This window comes from Lathyrus oleraceus, chromosome 6, assembly GCF_024323335.1.
Source record: "Lathyrus oleraceus cultivar Zhongwan6 chromosome 6, CAAS_Psat_ZW6_1.0, whole genome shotgun sequence".
Lineage (NCBI taxonomy): Eukaryota > Viridiplantae > Streptophyta > Magnoliopsida > Fabales > Fabaceae > Lathyrus > Lathyrus oleraceus.
Window position 1 is genome coordinate 220,668,825 of NC_066584.1, and position 25,919 is coordinate 220,694,743.

At 40.6% G+C, this 25,919-nt stretch overlaps 1 protein-coding gene across 1 annotated transcript; it reads left to right on the forward strand.

Moving 5' to 3' along the window:
- Positions 1–22,552: 22,552 nt before the first annotated feature.
- LOC127094851 (uncharacterized) lies at positions 22,553–24,750 on the forward strand (the record flags this gene model as incomplete). The annotated part of the gene is made up of 2 exons (XM_051033624.1): positions 22,553–22,561; positions 23,839–24,750. Coding segments are annotated over exons 1-2 (921 nt in total), but the record flags the coding sequence as incomplete, so codon positions are not given.
- Positions 24,751–25,919: the final 1,169 nt, after the last annotated feature.

Here is a 25,919-nt window from a genome sequence, read left to right on the forward strand (position 1 = left end):
CTCACAGGGCTTACTCTTGGGCCTTCTTACAATGAGCTCTTAAGCAACATCAACTTAACTTTCAATAATTTCAAACCTCGATACTTTAATTGTTTTAATTTAATATTCAAATCATTTTCTAAATAAAGTTGGAAGAAAAAGGTTACCTGGATAGAATATCCAGTCGTAATCCCGAATATTGGGCTCAAGCTGTAAGAGCTTGTAAGCCGTTAATATTCGTCTTCTCTTTAATATTCAAATCGCTTTCTAAATAAAATGTGAAGAAAAAGATTACCTGGATGGAATGTCCAGTCGTAATCCCGAATATTAGGCACAAGCTGTAAGAGCTTGCAAGCCGTTAATATTTGTCTTCTCTTTAACACTCTAATATTCAAAAATCATTTTCTTAATAGAGTTGGAAGAAAAAGATTACCTGGAGGGAATATCCAGTCGTAATCCCGAATATTAGGCTCAAGCTGTAAGAGCTTGCAAGCCATAAATATTCGTCTTCTCTTAACATTCCAAATATTCAAATTGTTTTCTAAATAAAGTTGGAAGAAAAAGATTACCTGGATGTAATATCCAGTCGTAATCTCGAATATTAGGCTCAAGCTGTAAGAGCTTGCAAGCCATAAATATTCGTCTTCTCTTTCACACTCCAAGATTCAAAACCTCTTCTTAATAAAGTTGGAAGAAAAAGATTACCTGGAGGGAATATCCAGTTGTAATCCCGAATATTAGGCTCAAGCTGTAAGAGCTTGTAAGTCATAAATATTCGTCTTCTCGCCAAAATATCTGTAAATATCCCAAATCACCTTCTAAATAAAACGTGAAGAAAAAGATTACCTGGATGGAATGTCCAGTCGTAATCCCGAATATTAGGCTCAAGCTGTAAGAGCTTGCAAGCCATAAATATTCGTCTTCCCTCCAAAACATTCATAAATATTCGAATTATTTTCTTAGCAATATTGGAAAGAAACAGACTACCTGGGTGGAATGTCCAGACGTAGTCCCGAGTATTAGACCCCAAGCTGTAAGAGCTTGTAGGTCACAAGTACTCGTCTTTCAAACTTCAAAATACCTAATTCCTACCTTAGTACTGTTTTCAATAAGATGGAAATGGAACATGGTGTATACCATGCACTCCTGAGGCTAGGATTCGAGATGTATATCTCGCTCATCCAAGTTCTCGCCATCACTCAAAATACATCCAACCAATCAAACTCTTTTCTCGCCGCCGTGCGATTAATCGAAGGCCTTTTTTCATAAATGAAAGATATATTGTCTTAAGTGATACAAAACAATGTTTCGGCCACGATTGTTGAGTAGAGATAAGTGACGCTTTTCCGAATGTAGATTTATGAATCCGTTCGATGTGTGGTACGCGTCCACTCCTCATCTGTTTTGGGTAAAACGATGTTTTCGTCAATTAATACAATATAGCTTTCGCTAAAATCGACCAACAAACAAACATTTTTCTACCCAGAACTACGTAAGCCTTGACTTCTCTATTGAGATACGTAGGAGCAGGATTTATAAATCTTGTCAGGCCCACTAATAAAAAACTTAGGTTTAGTCCTTCGTCCAAAAATCCAAAAACATTTCTTCTCTCTTCTATTTTCTCTTTTCCCACCTAATAAATTGAAAAGCCTAATATTTCAACTAACATTAACGCACACAACTGACCTAATGGTTCCCGTTGAGTACAACGGACGTGAGGGGTGCTAATACCTTCCCCTTGCGTAATCGACTCCCGAACCCTGATATTGGTTGCGATGACCATATCTTATCCTTTCTTTTAAGGGTTTTATCGATATTTTCCCTTTCCCATTTTAGGAATAAATAAAGTTCGGTGGCGACTCTGTTCAGTCCATCATTGCGAGCGTGCGATCGCGCTTCGCTTTGAAGTCGTATCCCCATTTTTTTCGAGGTGCGACAGATGGCGACTCTGCTGGGGAATCGGAACATCCCTAAGTGAGTCAAGCCTAGTTAGGTCGTTTGTGTGCCTTTGTTTGTTTACCTATGTGGCTTTTCTTTATTGTTTTTACTATCTCTATTGTCATATTGATATGAATCTGTCGTATTGGTTCGATTATGGTTTGATACTTGGATACTCTGATTGCAAACCTTGTGGGAAAGACTTTTTACCCGAATCTCGAGTAAAAACATAAGATAGGACGAGGTTGAGTAGTGCGGGTCTGCGAGATGTATTTCTCGTTGGGTCGGTACGAGAACCTTACTTAGAGTAGATTCTTGAGAGGATGTTGTCGCTCGGCAAGTAAGTTGCCGTAAGCTTCGATATTTTCTTTAGGATCCATGACTCTGAGAACCATTTGTAGAACCTTAGTTCTTTGCCCAACTAGGAAAGATGGTTGCGTAGTGTGGGTCTGCGAGATGTATTTCTCGTTGGATCGATGCGAGAACCTCACTTAGAGTAGATTCTTTAGATGGAGTTGATGCCCGGCAAGTAAGTTGCCGCAGGTAGCAAACAGTCTAATGGATCCATGACTCTAGGAACTTTTTCAAAAACCTTAGACCATACCTGGTGAGAACCTATTGGAAAACAATCAGATTCATCAGTACCTCAGACCTTTGAACCCGTGTATGAAAAAAAAATAAATGTGCATGGCTTGCATTGCATTCATTCTCATTCCATTGCATTTGCATCGCATCATAATGCATGTCATTTTCCAGACAAAATACCAAAAAAACTCATCCATCTTTTGTCCGTGAAGCAAAGTGATTCTCAACACGCGTTTAGAACAAAGAACCATGTCTCAGGAGATGATGGACGAGCTAAGAAATAGCCAAGAAGCACTGAAGGAGGAACTTAACCTTTTGAAGAGCCAAATGAGATGGGTCTTGGAAACCCTGCAAGTCTTGTTGGGAAAAGAGGGTCACCCAATACACGCTGCTGCAACAAAGAGAGCTACTACGCCACATCCATCCGGTGTTACCCCAAGTCAAGGGAAATTCTATGTGGCAACTCCTCATTTACCAGTATATGGACCTCCCTCAAGACGTCATCATCAACATCCTCTGGCTATTGCTTCTCAAGGTCACCAAAGCCAGGTTCAGAACAAAAATCAGAATCAGAACAAGAGGAACAAGGATCACAATGACTCGATTCCGGTGCCATATAGCAAGCTCTACCCACAACTGATCCAAAATGCTTTGGTGACACCTCGAGCTCTCACGCCTGTATCACCATACCTGTCATGGTACAATCCAAATGCAACATGTGAATTCCATAAAGGAGCATTGGGACATGACCTAGATTCTTGCTGTGCGCTAAAAGCCTTGGTACGAGGACTGATTAACAAGAAGAGCTTAGTCTTCGAAGAAGATCACCCGAAGATCAAGTGCGGATACCATACTGGAACAATGGGGCACTCCATCGAGGAATGCAAGAGTTTTAAGCTCAAGCTGCAAAGATTGATTGACATCAGGTCACCAACACTCAAGGAGGAAGGCTCAGGTACATATACCTTGGTTTCTGGGCCAGGTAATGAGAAAGGGAAAGGATCCTTGAGACCCCTTAAGGTTTTGTACCACAAGGAAGATGTCAGGGATGTGGCTAATGAGCTATCATTATTTCCTGGTAGGAGCATTGAGATACCGCCTTGGATTTCCAATGTCACGACCCATACCAATGAAAGAAAAGGAGAAGTGAGTAGTGGATTCAAGAAGGTTGCGTTCAACAATGAGATTGAAGGAAAAGAATTTGAAGATCATCATGCCAATGTCGAAAAGCTTGTTGATCCCAACCTTCAAGTTTGAAGAAGTCAATTCCCTAAAGCTGGCAATCATTTGGCTGTCTCAGCATTTCTTTTGTAGTTTCCTTGCATGTTTGATTGTTAATTGCTTTTAAGCATTGTTGTTTTCTTTGAATTGGTAAGATTAATGAAATGTTTATGCATCTTTTGAATTAATCCATTCGTATTCACTCGTTTTTCATTTATGTTAAAAACAAAAATACTCTTCTCATTCACTTTTGTTTATCAAACCGTTGTGTTAAAAAAGATTGGAAGGAGGATGATGAAAACGAAACACCTGAAATTGTTGTGGTATGCTTTTGAGTAAAACCTTGTCGATGATGTAAGGCATTGTTTCAAATCCCCAAACACTGAAGTGATAAGGAGTTAATCCCTAGTCAACCACTTTGAGCCTAGAAGTTGGTGTTTATTTCGAATTTAAAACCCTTAATCTTAACCTGGGGCAGGGTAGTTGTGTTCAGATAGTTTGATCGTGCATTCGATCTTTCAAAAAGATCGTCCATATGTATACCCTCCAATTGGGTTCAACCACATGTTATCCTTCGTGCACATGTTGAAGTGTCGAAGAAGTTGAGAAAAGCTAAAATTAGTGTTGGTTGATCCTTATCCACCAATAATATGGCAGTCAACACCTTTTAAAAAAAAACACAGAAAAAAGTCCGCTAAGTCAAATACCACAAAATGACTTAGGCAAAAGTTAGGGCATCCCGATGGACCGAAAGCTTCAAAGAAGCAGTCCAAGAAAAATTAGGGAATAAAGAAAATCAATCAAAAGAGGTCATTAAATCCTTAACAAAAATAAAATAAGGGGACTGCCATTTCAAGAAAATTCGTCTTGAATCCCCATCACACCTTCGAACCCTCTTGGAAGTCGAATGCGTGTATCGAATTAACTGAACGTAGGAACTGGAGATCATCAAGAAGAAGGGGTGGGTAAAAACAAATTTTGAGCCTTATATCCTTTTGTTTCAAGAAACCGCGAATCAAACCACGTTACAACCCTTAAAAGACCTAATTGAGATAGGGTTTATTTTGAAAGCATACTATAACAAGGTTGTGTTAACTTGACTCCAAACGATTTTTGCTAATCATGTGATGGCACCAACCTGCGTACTGTGAATGACTTGATCACCATTGTGTTCTTATCAACGACTCGTTCACTGTATTTCACCCGTTCATATCAATAAACTTTGATTTCAAATTTTTGCATAAGCATTGAATTAAAATTACCATTTTTGAATGAACAATCTTATTTGCGAGTCAACACTTAGCATCAAAGAAATTCAATACACAGTTGAGGAACTTGATGGAGTGAAAAAAGTCCAAACAGGGGAAATCACTTTGAGTATCATTCAATCCGATCCAATCACTCCAAGGTTCAATTAACCAAGAGTAATTTGTTTCAAGACTCAGACTGGGGCAAGCCACCTCAGAGCTCAATAAGTCCAACTATCCAAAGGACAGTCAATCAAGAGTCTACCATTCCAGCATTTGGTTAGTCAAGATCAGACTACTGCAAGTTACAAACACTTGGGGCAAGCCATCTCGAGGTAGTCTCATGGCAAGTTGTTTCCAAACTCACTTTCAAAGTGAACATCTCCAAAGTCCCAACAAACTGGGGCAAGATGAGCCACAGAGGGGCAGAACCTCTTTCTTCGTGCTTTCAAACTGCTCAAACAAATTCTGTCATACGTCAACAACTATTGAGTTTAAGACGAGTGCCCGAAAATTATGCTAGCACGATTCGTTAATCCTACAAAAGCATCCGTTGGCTAAGCTGTGGCCATCAAGCTTGATAGAATTCTCCTTTGACAACATCTATCACAAATATTTGGTTGAGTTCTCGGTGTTGAGGAACCATGAGCTTCCATAAAAAGCCTTTACAAACTCCCAGTCTGCCCAGTGTCAGCATTCTCACAATCATGATCATTCATATATCATGCATAAAAGGAAATTCAAATCATGCATAGCCGAAAGGTATTTTCGTGCTCATTTTGCATTGACCCAGGTCTTGTTGCCGATCCTAGATCCTTTGACCTCTAATTCCAGCTTGTCTTTGGTATCCCTAAACCAACATCCGGTTTTCCCGGTCATTTTCAAGTCCAATTGTTGTTGGCAAAATCCGTTAAAAGCTGGTTGTAGTCCATTGCTTACGGTCAAAGTCTTGTTGTTGAGATTTTATTCCGGGGTCCGGTCATACTTGAACCTGCTCTGAAGAGTTTTTCCAATTTTTGTTCAATACTATTCAGGTCATGTATGAACCTGTTGTTGAGCTTTTATTCCGGGGTCCGGTCATACTTGAACCTGCTCTGAAGATTTTTTTTTCTCTATTTGTTCAATACCATTCAGGTCATGTTTGAACCTGTTGTTGAGCTTTTATTCCGGGGTCAGGTCATACTTGAACTTGCTCTGAAGAGTTTTTTCCAATTTTTGTTCAATACTATTCAGGTCATGTTTGAACCTGTTGTTGAGCTTTTATTCCGGGGTCAGGTCATACTTGAACCTGCTCTGAAGAGTTTTTCCAATTTTTGTTCAATACCATTCAGGTCATGTATGAACCTGTTGTTGAGCTTTTATTCCGGGGTCAGGTCATACTCGAACCTGCTCTGAAGAGTTTTTCCAATTTTTGTTCAATACTATTCAGGTCATATGTGAACCTGTTGTTGAACCTTTTTATTCCGGGGTCCGGTCATACTTGAACCTGCTCTGAAGATTCTTTGTTCAATCCTATTCGGGTCATGTTTGAACCTGTTGTTGAGCTTTTATTCCGGGGTCAGGTCATACTTGAACCTGCTCTGAAGAGTTTTTCCAATTTTTGTTCAATACTATTCAGGTCATGTATGAACCTGTTGTTGAACCTTTTATTCCGGGGTCAAGTCATACTTGAACTTACTCTGAAGAGTTTTTCCAGTTTTGTTCAATACTATTCAGGTCATGTATGAACCTGTTGTTGAACCTTTTATTCCGGGGTCAGGTCATACTTGAACCTGCTCTGAAGAGTTTCTCCAATTTTTGTTCAATACCATTCAGGTCATGTATGAACCTGTTGTTGAGCTTTATTCCGGTGTCAGGTCATACTTGAACCTGTTCTGAAGATTCTTTCTCTGTTTGTTCAATACTATTTAGGTCATGTTTGAATCTTTTGTTGAACCCTTATTCCGGTGTCAGGTCATACTTGAACCTGCTTTGAAGATTTTTCTCTGTTTGTTCAATACCATTCAGGTCATGTATGATCCTGTTGTTGAACCCTTATTCCGGTGTCAGGTCATACATGAACCTGTTCTGAAGAGTTTCTCTCCATGATTATTCCCCAGCGTTGTCAGGTCATATGTGAACTGGTTGTAGCATCTTTTCCTTTATTCGGGTTTAGTAAGTCATATGTGAACTTACTATCGAAATCCCTTGTATTCTAAGTGTCGTTTATCAAATCTCACTTTGAATACTCCCCAGTGTGTGTTTAATTCTCCAGCAGGACTGTTTCCCCAGCAAGTTGTTTCTTACCATTTGTCTGTTTCCCTTTGGATCATCCGTATTCCCCGCATATTGGTCTGTCTAGTAGCATCTCCTGTCAAAGGTCCACCATATCCCTAGCAGGGAAGAAAATTAAAAAAAAAGGGAAAATTCATGCATCCATGCATATCATATCATGTCATATCATGTCATATCATATCATATCATATCACATCATGTCATAGGGATTCAGGATCAAAATCCGGGTTTTCTTAGTATTTAACCATCTCCCACTATGACCATATGAAGAGTGTCTTCCTTCATATTCTCTAGTTGAAGATACTTAAATAGGGGCAACTGTCATACCCCGATTTTGATCCTGAAATTTTTCCATTTCTTTTCTTTTATTTTTGCATTTGCATACATTCGTCAGTATAAAATGGATTTTAATGTCTCGACTCTTTTTTATTTTTAATTTGATTTTAATTTCAAATTAAGTTTAATTCCAATTGTTCAATTTAATCTTATTTGTTTATTTTACTAATGATTCAAACTCTAATTGATTTTAATTTTCAAATGAATGTTAGAGTTGATATCAAAGTAATTTTAATGAATTATAGATTAATTTGATTTTAATTTGGTTTTTTTGCTGATTTGTTATTATTATTTAAATTGATATTTAGATTAGTCTCGGATTATTTCTAAAATCCATTTTTATAACCAAATATCCATTTCCATAAACCAAGTTACAACCATTCTTATTCTTCACAATCATCTCCATCAAGTTCAAACTACAACTATAACCATACAGTTCATTCTTCTTCCATTCAACCTTCCACCAGTTAAATAACGAAAAGTGCAAATATGGAGCATTTGTTAAGTCTTGTAATATGCACACTGCTGTTATTAAAGTCAGCTGAGGGTTTGCTGTGCCAATCGCTTATGTTCAAAGTGCAGAACAAAAGGAGCTGTTTGTTTGGATGGGAGTCCACCGGCTTACCACTTTGATAAGGGATTTGATGCCAGGAATTGATAACCGTAAAGACACCATATAAAAATGGAAGCATAAAATAAAACAACTCTCATTGACAAAAAGAAATAACATCGATGTCAACGCACATTTTGCAACAGTACATGAAAATTTGCCAAAGGAAGATTTTAAAAACAACAAAGCCTGCAGTTCTGGATATGAACGCATCTGTTTCTGATGTTGTTGAAATTGATGAGCGGCTGCAACAGAGACTCCAACATCGGTAAATAAGGAGATTTCGGAATATTCAAGTCACATGAATCACATTCTTCATTATGATGTCAAGTGCTCAAATATCTTCTTGACGAAAGATCGTGACATACGTCTCAGAGATTTTGGACTTGCCCAAAATGTTGACAGCAGATGATCTCGTTTCCTCGATTGTGGGAACTCCTAGCTATGTGTGCTCTGAGCTCCTTGCAGATATACCATATGACTCTAAATCAGATATTTGGTCATTGGGATGTTGTGCATATGAAACGGCGGGACATAAGCCTGCATTCAAAGCATTTGATATAGAAGCATTGATTATCAAGACTAGCAAGTCCATAGTGGCTCCACTGTCGACAAAATGTTACAGTGCAATTCAATCATAATTATGTCTCTTTGCAGACCACGGTACGAATCCAACAACAGCTGGTATGGAGTTCGCAACGCGCCAAGCCATTTTTGCTTTGCTTTGAAGACTCGGAATCCACGACCTGCATAATAAAATCGGTTCCATGGTAAGTTTCATGACAGCAACAACCTGTAGCATCCTGCAAAGCGCCAGATGCATACCAACGACTTTGCTTTCCCAACAATTCGTGTCGTATATCACCTGCAAACATCTTCCAAACCAGTTGGATAGAGAACTAGCGGTTCATTCCAATAGTTTGTTCACCAACATTTTGATTTAACACGAAATCGATTCATCATCGCAGAAGCTAACATTCATATAGCCGCATCTAATCATTCATTCCTTAGCTACCACATAATTACACATATTCATAACCATAATGACAAAATAAAGCCAGTCACCATCTACTTCTAGTGGGGAAGGCCAGAATCGAGACAGTCCTGCAACAAATGCAACCGAGACACCAGTTCACAGCTATAACCTGCAGCCATCAAGCAGTTCAATGCTAATTTCAGCGCGTGAATTCCAGACCCGGCAACCATAACTCGCGTATAAAATGTTAACCTACAACATAGCATCACATTTCACTCATACTCAATTGCAATAACTCAAACATAACTTTCATCCAAAAACCCTGAATAATGCAGTATCAGCACCGAACCTCAATACAAACAAGTTTAATGCATTGCAAAGACACACTTTCCATTCATTTGCTCGCATTTTACTGCAGTAAAAAAAAAAAGTTAACTCAGTAGGCGGTAAAAATTCCATCAGTAATCCAAAAAAGGAATTGAGACAAATTCAAATCAAAAAAGCATAGGATTGTGTTACCTCTTCAGATTGAGTACCAATTTGAGGCAAACAATCTGAACCCCTTAAAGCACTCCCAAGAGCATGCCATTTTGATCTCCATAAGCTGAATCGAAAACCCTAATAAGCTGGGTATAAAAAAGGGGATACGGTTCAGAATAGGGGGGGAGAGAGACGAAAAAATTGAGAGAGAGAAGGCGGCTACTGTTCAAAAAAATTTAAGAAAAAACCCTAGAAAATAAGTTCTTGACAAAAAAGAAGGCAAAACGGCGGAAGATTAACAAGACCTTTACCCAAGGGTGGAACGCGAGCAAGCTCCCGCAGACGACGTTACCTTCCCTTCAGTCGTGCGATCTCGTTGTCACGGTAAACTTTCCTTCTTGAATCATGTTGTTTACCTTGTTTATTCGATCCCAACGAGTAGCGATTCGGTTCGGTTCCTAAGATGAGTAAATAGGGGGTGTGTATGTTCATCGCGATTTGCTTCGTTTTCTTTTCGAGCTGCAGATTCATCATCTTTGTTTGGTGCGTGTTTGATTTTCATTTATTAAAGAGAAATTTGCTTTGGGAAGAAGGTTGTTTGGTTTGGCATTGTTATTCTCATTTTTATCCGTTTTATGAACTGGGATTACTTAATGACTTTGGGCCAGTCTCTTTTCCATCCAAAGGTCCTGACTTTTCGTTTAAGTGTGCATCATTAATTACTGGTTGTTGTTGGGACTTTCTCTTGAGGGAACCGAAGCATGTGGGGCGGCTAGGTATTTGCTCAATGTTTGAGTTTCTGTTTTTTTTGTTGGGTCGGTTTATGTTTTGAAGGCCTATAACCCGCTCCGAGCCCATTCATCCGCTGCCCATTCTTTTTATATTTTTTTAAAAAAAACTCCATTTAAAAGTGTGCTTTATATCGTTGGCTTAAGAGCATTTCTAATCAACTGCTCATGGCCAGGTGGATAGGGAGATAGTTTATCTCTTCTTAAGTCCTGGGTTCGATACCCAGGTGTGTTATGATAGTTCTTCCACATTTTTGATTTCCTCATATTTTATTTAATTCTCATATTTAATTATCTAGCCTTACCATTTAACTAACATGTTTCTCTTATTATTTATTTTATTTATTCTTATTTTATCTTATTAATATTATTTAGGTAATTATTTATTTATTTTGGGATTTACGAGAATCATTATATTTGTGCTTGTCCATGCATTTGTACGAATTATTGATTTTATGTGTGAGGTCTCTTACAATCATGATAAGTCGTCTCATTTTCCTTGATGAAAAGAAAAACCATTCAAAAAATAATAATAATAATAAAGGTAAATCACCTAACTCTCGATTCGACGTAGAGCCCATTTCCATACCCTTATAAGTCGATTGCTTTTAAAGCATCGCCATCAACCTCACAGGGCTTACTCTTGGGCCTTCTTACAATGAGCTCTTAAGCAACATCAACTTAACTTTCAATAATTTCAAACCTCGATACTTTAATTGTTTTAATTTAATATTCAAATCATTTTCTAAATAAAGTTGGAAGAAAAAGGTTACCTGGATAGAATATCCAGTCGTAATCCCGAATATTGGGCTCAAGCTGTAAGAGCTTGTAAGCCGTTAATATTCGTCTTCTCTTTAATATTCAAATCGCTTTCTAAATAAAATGTGAAGAAAAAGATTACCTGGATGGAATGTCCAGTCGTAATCCCGAATATTAGGCACAAGCTGTAAGAGCTTGCAAGCCGTTAATATTTGTCTTCTCTTTAACACTCTAATATTCAAAAATCATTTTCTTAATAGAGTTGGAAGAAAAAGATTACCTGGAGGGAATATCCAGTCGTAATCCCGAATATTAGGCTCAAGCTGTAAGAGCTTGCAAGCCATAAATATTCGTCTTCTCTTAACATTCCAAATATTCAAATTGTTTTCTAAATAAAGTTGGAAGAAAAAGATTACCTGGATGTAATATCCAGTCGTAATCCCGAATATTAGGCTCAAGCTGTAAGAGCTTGCAAGCCATAAATATTCGTCTTCTCTTTCACACTCCAAGATTCAAAACCTCTTCTTAATAAAGTTGGAAGAAAAAGATTACCTGGAGGGAATATCCAGTTGTAATCCTGAATATTAGGCTCAAGCTGTAAGAGCTTGTAAGTCATAAATATTCGTCTTCTCGCCAAAATATCTGTAAATATCCCAAATCACCTTCTAAATAAAACGTGAAGAAAAAGATTACCTGGATGGAATGTCCAGTCGTAATCCCGAATATTAGGCTCAAGCTGTAAGAGCTTGCAAGCCATAAATATTCGTCTTCCCTCCAAAACATTCATAAATATTCGAATTATTTTCTTAGCAATATTGGAAAGAAACAGACTACCTGGGTGGAATGTCCAGACGTAGTCCCGAGTATTAGACCCCAAGCTGTAAGAGCTTGTAGGTCACAAGTACTCGTCTTTCAAACTTCAAAATACCTAATTCCTACCTTAGTACTGTTTTCAATAAGATGGAAATGGAACATGGTGTATACCATGCACTCCTGAGGCTAGGATTCGAGATGTATATCTCGCTCATCCAAGTTTTCGCCATCACTCAAAATACATCCAACCAATCAAACTCTTTTCTCGCCGCCGTGCGATTAATCGAAGGCCTTTTTTCATAAATGAAAGATATATTGTCTTAAGTGATACAAAACAATGTTTCGGCCACGATTGTTGAGTAGAGATAAGTGACGCTTTTCCGAATGTAGATTTATGAATCCGTTCGATGTGTGGTACGCGTCCACTCCTCATCTGTTTTGGGTAAAACGATGTTTTCGTCGATTAATACAATATAGCTTTCGCTAAAATCGACCAACAAACAAACATTTTTCTACCCAGAACTACGTAAGCCTTGACTTCTCTATTGAGATACGTAGAAGCAGGATTTATAAATCTTGTCAGGCCCACTAATAAAAAACTTAGGTTTAGTCCTTCGTCCAAAAATCCAAAAACATTTCTTCTCTCTTCTATTTTCTCTTTTCCCACCTAATAAATTGAAAAGCCTAATATTTCAACTAACATTAACGCACACAACTGACCTAATGGTTCCCGTTGAGTACAACGGACGTGAGGGGTGCTAATACCTTCCCCTTGCGTAATCGACTCCCGAACCCTGATATTGGTTGCGATGACCATATCTTATCCTTTCTTTTAAGGGTTTTATCGATATTTTCCCTTTCCCATTTTAGGAATAAATAAATTTCGGTGGCGACTCTGTTCAGTCCATCATTGCGAGCGTGCGATCGCGCTTCGCTTTGAAGTCGTATCCCCATTTTTTTCGAGGTGCGACAGAGGTCTCCTAGGAACTGGAGGGATAAGGATTGGAGGTTTCTGTAAATACTCTTTTATCTTGTCAAAAGCTTTCTGACAGTCATCATTCCACTTGATTGCTTGATTCTTTCTTAACAATTTGAATATCGGTTCCCACGTGGCAGTTAGGTGAGATACAAACCGTGCAATGTAGTTCAATCTCCCTAAAAACCCACGAACCTGCTTTTCAATTTTCGGTTCAGGCATTTCTTGTATAGCTTTTACTTTTGCTGGATCAACCTCAATCCCTTTCTTGCTGACAATGAAACCCAACAGCTTACCGGATCTCACACCAAACGTACACTTGTTCGGATTCAGCCTCAGTTTGAACTTTCTCAGCCTTTCAAACAACTTCTACAAATTTACCAGGTGCTCCTCTTCTGTCTGCGACTTTGCGATCATATCATCTACGTACACTTCAATCTCTTTGTGCATCATGTCATGAAAGAGAGTCGTCATAGCCCTCTGATAGGTAGCACCGGCATTCTTCAGCCCAAATGGCATCACCTTATAGCAGAACGTGCCCCAAGGTGTAATGAATGTCGTCTTTTCCATGTCTTCTGGCGCCATCTTGATCTGATTATAGCCAGAGAAACCATCCATGAAAGAGAAAACCGAGGATTGAGTAGTGTTATCAACCAATACATCAATGTGAGGTAATGGGAAGTCATCTTTCGGACTGACTCTGTTTAAATCCCGGTAATCGACACACATCCTGACTTTACCGTCCTTCTTTGGCACGAGAACGATGTTGGCCACCCACGGGGGATAAGTAGTAACTGACAAAAAACCCGCATCCAACTGCTTCTGAACTTCTTCCTTGATCTTAACAGCCATATCAGGACTAGTTCTGCGAAGCTTCTGCTTGACCAAAGGACAATCTTCTCTGAGAGGTAGCCTATGCACCACAATATTTGTATCCAGCCCATGCATATCTTGATACGACCAGGCGAATATCTCCACATATTCTCTCAGCATTTCAATCAACCTTCTCTAGACGTCTTCCTTCAAAGCATCCCCGATCTTAATCTCTCTTCTGACGTCCTCAGTACCCAGGTTAATAATCTCCAATTCCTCCTGATGAGGTTGGATGACCCTTTCCTCCTGCTTCAATAATCTGACCAGTTCTTTAGGGAGTTCACAGTCTTCCTCACTCTCCTCTTCAGCTTGGTAGATGGGATTATTGAAATCAGACTGAGCCATAACAGAACTGTTCATAGTGGGATCCGTAAGATCAATTCTGCATGTTTAATGCTTTATTTTAGAAAAAGAGTTCAAGAAAGTCACAAAAACAAAAACATTGCCATTTTTATTGTTTTTGAAAAATGAAAAACCAAAACAGAAAGACAGGGATCACAAAATTGTTTGCCAAACGTCCTTTATTAATGATATCATTGAAAAACATGATGAGGCCCTACAATGAACCACTACGCCTTGGGCAGAACGTAGGGTTTTGTGCAAAATGAAAAACAAAAGAAAATTACTCTGTTTGAAGAGTAACTTGGACCACTTCTTCAGCTGTCCAATTGTTGATCGTCTCCCCTGGTGCACACGGGCGAACCCAGTTGTTCAGATCACCATCACTGTCACCGTCTTCATTACTGGCTGCAAAGACGTCGCCATGATTCATCAGCCCAGCGCTGGTAAAGGAACTCGGCCCTTTCTGATCTTGAACACCCTGCTCTGCCCGCAAAGGTTGATAACCAATACCGAACTTGTCTTCTTTGACGGGCAGGTCCACCATCCTGCCCCAGCCTTCTACATTGCCCGAGTTGACAACCTCCACAGCCTGTTTGTAGGATGCAATTGAGGCACCTGGCTTCTTCTGCTCAGCAAAAGTCACCCTCTCAAGAGCAACGGTCTCAAACGCCTGACATAGAGTTTCATGGATCTCGCCATCCACCTCCACATACTTGAAAGAGGATAAATGACTCACCAGAATGTCCTCCTCGCCGCACACTTTTACAATCTGACAGTTCCAAACATACTTCAGCATCTGGTGGAGAGTGGACGAAACTGCTCCAGCCCCATGTATCCAGGGACGCCCCAAAAGACAACTATATGCTGGTTGGATATCCATCACATAGAAGACAATACTGAACACCTCCGGGCCAATCTTCACAGGCAATGTGACTTCACCAAAAACAGACCGTTTGGATCCATCAAATGCACGAACAATGAGATCGCTTGGAGTGAAGACAACCCCTTCAACATCTATCTTGCTCAAAGTCTTCTTGGGCAGCACATTCAAAGACGAGCCAGTATCCACCAACACATGTGACAATACTGCGCCTTTGCACTCCATAGTGATATGCAGGGCCTTGTTATGGTTACGACCTTCCGGCGTCAGATCCAAGTCTGTGAATCCCAAGCCATGCCTCGTGCTCACATTAGCAATAACACCCTCCAGCTGATTGACAGAGATCTCATGAGGCACGTAAGCCATATTCAACATCTTCAGCAAGGCATTACGGTGTGCCTCCGAGCACAACAACAATGAAAGGATAGAAATCTTGGACAAAGTTTGATTCAACTGATCTACAATCTTGTAGTCACTCTTCTTAATAATCTTCATAAACTCCTCCACATCTTTCTCAAACGACCCCTCAGGCGCCTCCTTCTGTACAGGTTCCTCTTCAACCACAGCTTGTTTACCCTTTGCTTTGGCGAGAGCCTCAACATTGTTGTCTCTCAAAGGCTGCGGAGCGAACAGACGACCGCTTCTGGTGAAACCTCCTGGTCCCCCTACATTGTCCACCACCTGACCAACAGTTGCAGGAACTCTACTTGGAAAACCAATTGTCACTGGAGTTTGATTAACTGGCCGGATCTGACTTTCAGCCCTCCTGTTGTTGCGGTAAGCATTATCATACTTCCACGACACAGCCCTACTGTTCTCAACAACCCTTCTACCAGACACAACAACAGTAGTGGGAGCACTGACGGTTACAGGAGCAGATATGGTAACAGGCGTACCAACATTTGTAGAAGCACTAACAGTTCTCTGGCCACGTCCCTCGGACGGTTTGAAATAAATGGTGACAGTTGACATCATCCCACGATCTTTCACGGCCCTGGAAAATTGCAAACAACCCTCATCCATCAAACCCTAGATACCATTCTTCAACTGCATACAACCATTCTCTGAATCAGCATAGTCTAAACAACCCTGATCACAGCCCGGGAACACTCCCCCATTCAACAGACGCTCTTTCACAACCATCAAAGGTGTCTGAATCTCATCAACATCAACCACCAAGTCCACAACTTCATCACTTTCCACATTATTCACCCTATGCGCACCATGCTGAGGCATAAGATTGTTCACAACATTAGGCACAGGAGAAAAATTGATTGTTTTGGCGTCAATTAAGTCCTGGACCTTATGATGAAAAGCCCGACAATTCTCTATATGGTGCCCCGGTGCACCGGAATGGAAGTCACAACGAACGTTGGCATCATACCCAGGTGGTATCTTCGTCACCGGACCCATAGTGCGCAACTCAACAAACCCCAATCTGAGCAATTCGGGCAGCAACTCAGCGTATGTCATAGGTAACGGGTCGAATCGACGATCCGACATTCTCTGTCTCGGCTGAAACTGGCATTGCTGTTGTTGTTGTGGTGGTGGTCCTCTCTGTTGTTGCTGTTGACGTTGTTGAGGTGCTGGGATAGTTACAGCAGCAACCTGACGATAATGTCCGCTATTCATATTTCTTCTGTGTTGCACAACATTGGTTTCTCCCTCCCTTCTTCTGGGTGCCCCAGAAAATGGCTTCTTTGAAGATGAAGAACCAGCGTCCTGAATCTTTCCAGCTTTAATGAGACTCTCTGTTCTCTCCCCACAGATCACAACATCAGAAAAACTACCGAATGGGCAGCTCCCCATCCGGTCCATGAATATTCCTTGCAAAGTCCCAATGAACATATCGGTCAACTCCTTTTCCAGCATCGGAGGTTGCACCCTTGCAGCTAATTCACGCCATCTCTGGGCGTACTCTTTGAAACTCTCTCCATATTTCTGACATAAGCTCTGTAACTGAGTCCGGCTTGGAGCCATGTCCATATTATGCTTGTATTGCCTCAAGAAGGCTTCACCCAGATCTCTCCAACTTCTGATAGATTCTCTTTTCAGCTCCATGTACCAATCCAAGGAAGCTCCAGACAAGCTATCCTGGAAAAAATACATCCACATCTTTTCGTCGTCAGTGTAGGCAGAGATTTTCCTGAAATAGGCCTGCACATGGGTGCGAGGACAAGAAGTACCGTTGTATTTATCAAAAGATGGCGCCTTGAACTTATAGGGAATCCTCAGTCCTTCCACCAAACCCATATTTGTAACATCAAACCCCAAAGAGTTCTGACACTCCATGGCTCTGATCTTCTCAGTTAGGGCATCAACCCTCCTATCCCTCTCATCAGTTCTTCCCACAACTTCATCGTCCTCACTGACGAGAGTAAACATATCCTCCTGTCTGTCAACCAACGGAGCAGGATGGCAAACTGGAGCACGGGTTGCTCTGGCATTAACTGTCTCTAGAGCAATAGGTTGACCGTTGATTCTGATACCCCTCAACTCATCACCCACGGCATAGTTATTGATGGGAATAGCAGCAGTAGCAGGATCATTGATTGGGCCTCCCTCTGGCAAAGCATGGTTGACCGGTGGAATTACAGCCTCTTGTCTCTGGACTAGGGCTCGAAGTTCTTCTTGACCTTGCGCAACCCCTTGCATCATATGCATGAACTGGGCCATGTTAGCCCTCATCTCTGCTAACTCAGCTTGCACTTGATCCATATTCCTCTGTTGATTTAGTCTGGTTGCATAGCGATGCGGTCGATGATCAGCAATCCTGCCTAAAACAGGAACCAGAATGAGAAGTCTCGATCAAGAATACCTGTAATGCAAAATGATATGTGTATGATGCTAATGATGCGTATGATGCACATGATATGTTCATTTCTCAGGCATTCAAGAGCCTAATTCCTCCTTCAAAAAGATGGCAACCTGCAACAATGAACAACACAGAAGTAGACTACACAGGATAATAAGCACAAGGTGAAACATCAACAACCTCATCTATATACGTGAGTAACAAGGATCATACAACAAAATTCAAGCAAAGATCCAAATGATAAGAGTACAAGGAATCCCATCCAACAAGCCTGGAGGTGATTCTTAAAATAAACAACAGATACAAGCTAAGAAAGATGTCCTCCAGGGATGAGCGTCTTCAGATACTGGCACTGGTCTATCAACAGGTTGCATTCTGAACACTCAGGCAAAGGGGTGATCTTCTCCTTCAGTTGTCTTCTGAGCTCTACAACTTCTCCTCCAAGCTGGCTCTCTGATGCATGTCTCAAGTCTACCTCCTTCTTCAATTGGATGTCTTTGTCTTTAAGCTGCTTTTCCAGGTCTCTTATCTTCTTCTGATAGTTGGCTTCCGCTCTTTGCAACCTTAGCCGCTCACGGTGTTCTTCATTCAGCAATGTCTCTAACTCCTCATAGGACCTCTTCTTGCTTCTCAATCTGCTAGCATCTTCACCTTGCATGCCTTTGAGTTGATGAGCCAAGTTCAACTTATCAGCTTTGGCTTTGTAAAGCTCCATCTGGGTATCTTGTTCCTTCTCTTTCAACCGATGATTCTCCATCAAGGCTTGTTTGTAGTGCTCAGCAGGCACACTCTCAGCAAGGATCAAAGGTGGTTGCTCTTGCAATGACTCCATCCTATCATAGGACAGCAACAAAGTCTCAACTCTATTCTTGACCCAACCAATGTAATCAGGCATAGCAACTGCAAACTTCTTCCCTAAGACAGCTCCATCCTTGACACCAATGGTCTTCCAAGCTCTTCCTACTTGCTCCAATCTAGCCGGGTCACTCCGCTTCTCAAAATACACACTTTCAGCTATCTCAGCATCTAGTGGTCTTCCATTCATCACAAACCCCAACTGGCGCAGAGAAAGAACCGGGTTGTAATTGATGCAACCCTTAGTCCCTACAAGTGGCACATTACGAAACTCTCCATAACTCATGATGACATTACTCACATCCATCCGGTAAGATTGCCACCTGATATCATAGGAGGTAAGAGACATAACCCTCTGAGTCCACTTATGAGTGCTCTGAGTATCCACAAAAGGTCCACTGGTTGGCAGAAGAGACAAGAACCATCTGAGCAATAATGGGAGACAGCATCTAATAGCTCCACCCTTACCATGCCTACTGTGAATAGCATAGTAAGTGTCAGCTAACAAAGTAGGAACCGGGTTTCCTCCAAGGAAGATAGTGATAGCAGCAAAGTCCACAAAATTAGGCATGCTAGGAAACAACACCACTCCATAGATCATAATGGCCAACTGAGCGTTGAAAGCTTCCCAATTCCCTTTCTTCGCTTCTTCCTTAGCCATCCTCACCAGATACTTCAAAGGCAAACCCACAACATCACCACTGGATTTCCAATTGTCACTCACTTCCTTGATACTCAAATAAAGAGCTCTGGCAACAATCTTGAAGTCAACCTCCTTTGGAACATCCAAGAAAGGCACCTGGTATCTGATCGGGACATTCATCAGAATGGAGTACTCCTCAAGAGTGGGCGCTAACTGATAATCCTGGAAAGTGAAGCAACGGAGCTCTGGATCATAAAACTGTAGGAGAGTCTGCAACGGTACTGGATCTACCACCATCTTCAACAGTGTCAACAAATCCCCATACTGATCAACAAACACCTTCTGATTACCGCCGGTCACAAGATTGCTCAACTCTATCAACGATGTCAATGGCTCACGGTGAAAACTGTAGGTGCAAGTCTTCCTCTTCAACTCTGGAACGGATGCCATCTCTCACAGTGAATAGACTCCCGAATGAACCTGAGAAATGATATGCATGAGGAGATTAGCTTTTTTTTTTTTTTTTTTTTTTATTGCATTATTTTTTTTGAAAATAAATATGCTATGATGCAAATGATGCAAACACGACTGGTTGGCTGTGTGTTACGGAGCACAGGTTCAAAGCTTCGGCTTGAATTCAGAACCACAAAGTCATCTGAGACCCAAAGTCATCTGAGACCCATATCTCTGAACCAAGTCACCAACAAGAGCCAAAAGTCACCAACAAGTCACCAACGGTACTTGTAAAATGATCATTCCCTCCCCACTCACGGGTGTCATCTAGGCTAGGGTAAGGTTATGAGAAACGTAGGATAAACAACCCTTTCATAGAATATCATCATGTGCACACCCGATGTATGCACCGATAATACCCCATCAGAGTCTGAACTGCTCGTGATATCATGTTCCGCTAAGTGGTGCAATACCACCCGCTTCCCACGAATCACTCTAATCCTAGGTGTCCTAGAGTTCACTCATGGCCTGGGTATTGGGCCTTTTACCTCTTGTAACTCCCACCCCACAGAGAGACAAACACACAGCCAGCACAAATGAAAATATGATGAATGCAAACATAAATGCAAACATAAATGCAAACATAAATGCAGACATAAATAAATGAATGCAATAAATGAAACATTAAAAGCAACCAAACCCTATCCTAAAGAGCACTAGGAGTGACTCGCTTAGGGAAGATGGACCAGCAAGAGGTCAACTTCTCTATGTCCCCAGCAGAGTCGCCAGCTGTCGCATTACGCGAAAAACCGGCGGGAAAACGAAACAACAGAGCCGCCACCGTGCGTTATTTATCCCAAAGGAGGGAAAGGAAACGCTCGAAGTAAACCTGGAAAGGACATGGTCTCGCGACCAGAGATTGATAGGATCGGGAGTCGGTTATGCGAAGAGAAGGTATTAGCACCCCTACGCATCCGTCGTACTCGACGGGATCCACGCTCAGAAAGAATAGAAGAAAGGTTGCTAAAAATACTGCTCAAACACCGCACACACGCTGGAATCATACATAGATGAAAGACGGAAGAAGAGGACTCGGCAGGATATCGCATCCTGGGCCTACGTAGTCTGTCAGACACAGACGTCAGAGTTAACGTAGTTCGGGGACAGGGGAAACGTGCTCGCTAGGATGTCTCATCCTATGCATACGTATCTTCTCTAACCAGAGAAGAATCAGAGCACTCGTAGCTCGGCTAACGCATGCCAACAAAACACAAACAGGAAACCGACTGCCAATCGCTGGACTTACGTCAGACTCCACACAAATAGGCAAACATGGAAACCGAAGGCCAATCGCTGGACTTACATCAGACTCCGAACCAACAAACACACACAGGAAACGAACTGCCAATCGCTGGACTTACGTCAGACTCCAACAAGCAAACAAGACACAGGAAACCGACTGCCAATCGCTGGGCTTATGTCAGACTCCAAACACACACAAAGGGTTGAAAAAGAAAAAGGGCACCCGGAGAATCAAATGTGTGACACAAATTGGACAATCAAATGTGTGACACAAATTGTCACACCAAGTTAACACAAGCATAAAACAGAAATGGATCATGGGAAAAATGTCAAACCAGAACCAAAATATTCATCAATGTGTCAAGAAGCTACACACAAAATTTCAAAGCCATTGGGTCATTTTTGAGCATTTTATAATAAGATAAGCAAGGCAAGGTCACACATGCATATGTATCCAATCATCCTAGAACAAAACATTTTTCCAGCCAGACACAACTTGTAAATTCATGCTCATAAAAAACTAGACAGAATAAGGAGCATTTTGCAAAAAATTGGGGTCAAATCGGTGCATTTTCCTATTTGTTGTGATTTTTCTAAGTTTGGGAAAAATTTGAAGTTAAAACATGAACCAAAGCATGAAAATGGAGGGAATATGTAAAAAATGATGAAGCGTTTGAAAATCTCGCTCGGCCAGGATCGAACCTGGCGCGAATTTGAATTTGAGCGCGCAAGCTAAAACGACAGCGTTTAACTAAAGCCCTAGCGCTGGAAACAATTCCCAGAATCGTAGCTAATCCTATGAAGAAACCGTAGCAAATTCCAAGCAGATTCATAGCAAACCTGGAAACGCATGAAGTTCATCTTCTTCAGGATGAACTTCAAGAACAAATTCCCAGCAAATCCAAAAACGGTCAAGAAATCAACAAAACTAACACCAAACGAATCATCATTCCATGTACATTCAAGATCAACAATCAATTTACACTAAAACACCATACATCATCCAAATCGAAGGAAAGAAAAATTTACATCAAAACTTGAATCATGCATAACTTCATGTATAGTGCGCCATTTCACTCAAATTTCATACCAGAATCATCACCAATGAAAGATATACACAAATATCATAATGAACTTCAAAATAATTGAGATCGAAAATCCACCTCTTGAAGATCAGAACCTTTGAATCGCGCTATCCAAGGCTTGTGATGATCCAAAGCTCCTCTATGATGCTTGCGTAGGTGATTGATGGAAGGAATGAAGCTCAAACGCACGTGAATCTGGCAGATTTTGCAAACTCCATGGATGCTTCAAGCTTTGAGTATGGACAAATATGGCACGATTTCTTCCAATTCCACGTTCAATCTTGCTCAACAATGCTTCCTGATCATGAATCCATCACTAGAAATGGCTCTTGTGTGAAGAATTGCAAAATATTTTTGAGAGGAAAATTTGGATGATTTTTGAATCTAGATCTGAAAATGAATGTTAATCATGAAAACAGTTGTGTTTAACCTTATATATGCCATGCTAATCATACTGAAATCATGTTTAAGCCTAAGCTAAGTGAGATTAACAACTTATGAGGTGTATGTGCAAAATGGTATTTTCACCCCCATGCATGAAAAGCCACGTGAACAGTACCCAATTCTGATCCAAAATCACTTAAAACAAGCCCATGCAAGCTTTTGAATTGGTTTTTTTATGCCCATGATCAACCAAAATGATTTTAGAAATTTTCCTTCACAAAACTTCATGAGTGAGCACATGATTATGCAAAAGAATTTCATGCCATGGAATGAGATATTTGGAAACTACAAGTCATGATGAACAAAATGCAAAAAGAACCACTCATTTTGGAGCTTTGGTTCAAAAGTTATGCCCACTTGAAGTTTTAAGCACACTTTGTCATGATTTGATCATATCTCCTCAACCACACATTAGAAATTCATGATCTTCGACTTTTTGGAAATGGGAGAGAAAGATATTCAACTTTCATGTTGGACAAAATTTCATTTGAAGCCTTCTTGATGATGTAAACTTGAGTTGAAGTTGCTCTAAGACCTTTCCATTTTTGGAAATTTCAAATTATAGGTCACTTGCTATTTTGGGAAATTCTTGACCTGACTTCAAATTCTTCAATGTGAGTGTTTGAAATGTCAAATGAAACTTGTTTGAACATGAATGAAGTATCTCTGATCACTTCCCACCTCCAAATCCACAGTTGACTTTGTAGTTGACTTCTGTTGACTTTCATGGGCCTCAGATGATTTGCACATGCACTGATGAGTTCTGAGCCTTCAACACTTGGCCAAGCTACTTCAAAATGATCCTTGGGTCATGTAAGCTCAATGGAACCACCCTAGGTCTTTGATCTCATGGAAAATGCTCTTGTTGCCTTGCACAGATGAATCTCCTGACCAGTCTTGACTGATGAGATGTAACATGCTATGCAATGCTAATGCAATCCTAATGACCTACAAATGAAATGTATATACAAATGGGAGGTGCAAATTTGAGGTGCTACAGTTAACAAGAGTCGGATTTATGATGAGGATAGTAGGGAGAGTGCTTCTTTCTACAAGAGTTTGAAGGGGAAAAACCAAGATCATGGGAAACCGTATGATGACAAGAGGAGACAATCTGGTTTTGGCAAGAAGCCAGGTGGGGGAGGATCTTCTACTCCACTTAAGTGTTTCAAATGTGGCGTTGAAGGTCATCGTGTTGTTGATTGTAGTAAGGATTCTGTGACGTGTTTCAATTGTGGCAAGAGTGGTCACAGAGCAAACCAGTGTGGAGTTGGTTCGAGTGTGACTTGTTACAATTGCGGTGAGAAAGGTCACATTAGTACCAAATGTGATAAGCCAAAGAAGGAGCAAGCGAAGGGAAAGGTGTTTGCATTGTCTGGTGCGGAGGCCACTACCGATGATAGGCTAATCCAAGGTACGTGCTTTATTAATGGTACACCTTTGACTGCCATTATTGATATCGGTGCAACACATTCTTTCATTTTTTTGGATTGTGCTAAGAGACTGAATATTATATTATCTGATATACGTAGAAGTATGGTTATTGATACACCTGCTATGGGTTCTGTTTCCACTTCCTATGTGTGTCTGAAGTGTCCGTTGAGTATCTTTGGTAGGGATTTTGGAATTGATTTAGTTTGTCTTCCTTTAGAGCAACTTGATATGATTTTGGGTATGAATTGGTTAGAATTTAATCAGGTGTATATCAACTGTTTCGAGAGGACAGTTATTTTTCCTGAAGTTGGTGCTAAGGAAGATTGGTTTGTGTCTGCTAAGCAAGTTGATGAATCGGTGCAAGATGGTGCCGAGTTGTTTATGTTGTTGGCAACTTTGGATATTCGTGAGAAGAGGACGATTGAAGAATTGCCAATAGTTTGTGAGTTTGCGGAGGTATTTCCGGAAGATATAAGTGATTTACCGCCGGAACGTGAGGTTGAGTTTTCGATTGATTTAGTTCCAGGAACTAGTCCTGTATCGATGGCTCCCTATCGAATGTATGCTTCTGAGTTGAAAGAGTTGAAGAGTCAACTTGAAGACTTGCTCGAGAAGAGGTTTATTCGTCCTAGTGTGTCGCCGTGGGGTGCACCTGTTCTTGAAATTCTGGTGTAGTCAGAATTCAGATGTTATACTCCACGTCATGACATCTGATCTAACATTATAACTAATACAGCAAGATAGTTATTAACCACTGTACTAATATGCACAGGTTCACAGATGTCACGACATCTCATTCTATGTCACCCTAGAATGTATGAACACCTGGTTCTGTGCATCAGGAAGAAAGACTCAACAAAAATCAAACCTAGCACTCACTTCTGTTGTTTTCTTCCACAGTTATCAGCATGATGTCTTACTGTTGTTTGTGGACATCATCTGTTACATTGTTCCTGTGTGTATATCTTTTACTTGTATTTCCTGGATTAAAGGTTGGACACGTTAATCTAATTTTCACTTATTAGATTGCTAACAACTAGGCTATTTGTTAGGTTCATTAATTGTAGGTTAGTAGTTGGTTTCCTGGTTTTTCTCTAAACTATTGAATCCCTGAAGAATAGCCTGAGAAAAATACTGAACCAGAAAAACCAATCATCCTACACTGTAGCACCTGCTGTTGGGAATGAATGTCACAACATTCAGTTCGACATCCAGAACATATGCTGAGTCTGTTATGTTCCTGGACACATGCTGTGCTAAGTTTGCAATACTGTAAAAGACCAACTAGTCTCTACTTCAGTATCAGCCTTCAGTATCAACTGTCAAAACATCCAGTTTGACAGCTTCACTATGATCCTTCAGCCAGGTCTGTTATCCTTGAAAAGAACAAACTTAAATAAATACTGAACTAAAGTTAACTTACTTATCATTCAGTATGCACTGTCCCTGATGAATGTTACAACTTTCTGATTGACATTCAAACAGAAGGCTATATGCCAGGTCAGTTATCATCTTGATAAGCTGACTGGAATACCTGCTGATTTATGGCAGTAATAAACACATGCAGAAGGAAAACAAACACATGAAATTGTTGACCCAGTTCAGTCCAACATGACCTACATTTGGGGGCTACCAAGCCAGGAAGAAGATCCACTATTAGCAGTATTAATTCAGAGTTAAACTCACCCGTTTACAACTCTTCACTTAATCCCTACCCAATGCAATCTATACCTAGGAACTCCTAGATAGAAACCTCCAGTTTCCATTCCTATCACTACAAGTACAATGTAATGTTAACACACCTTGAACTT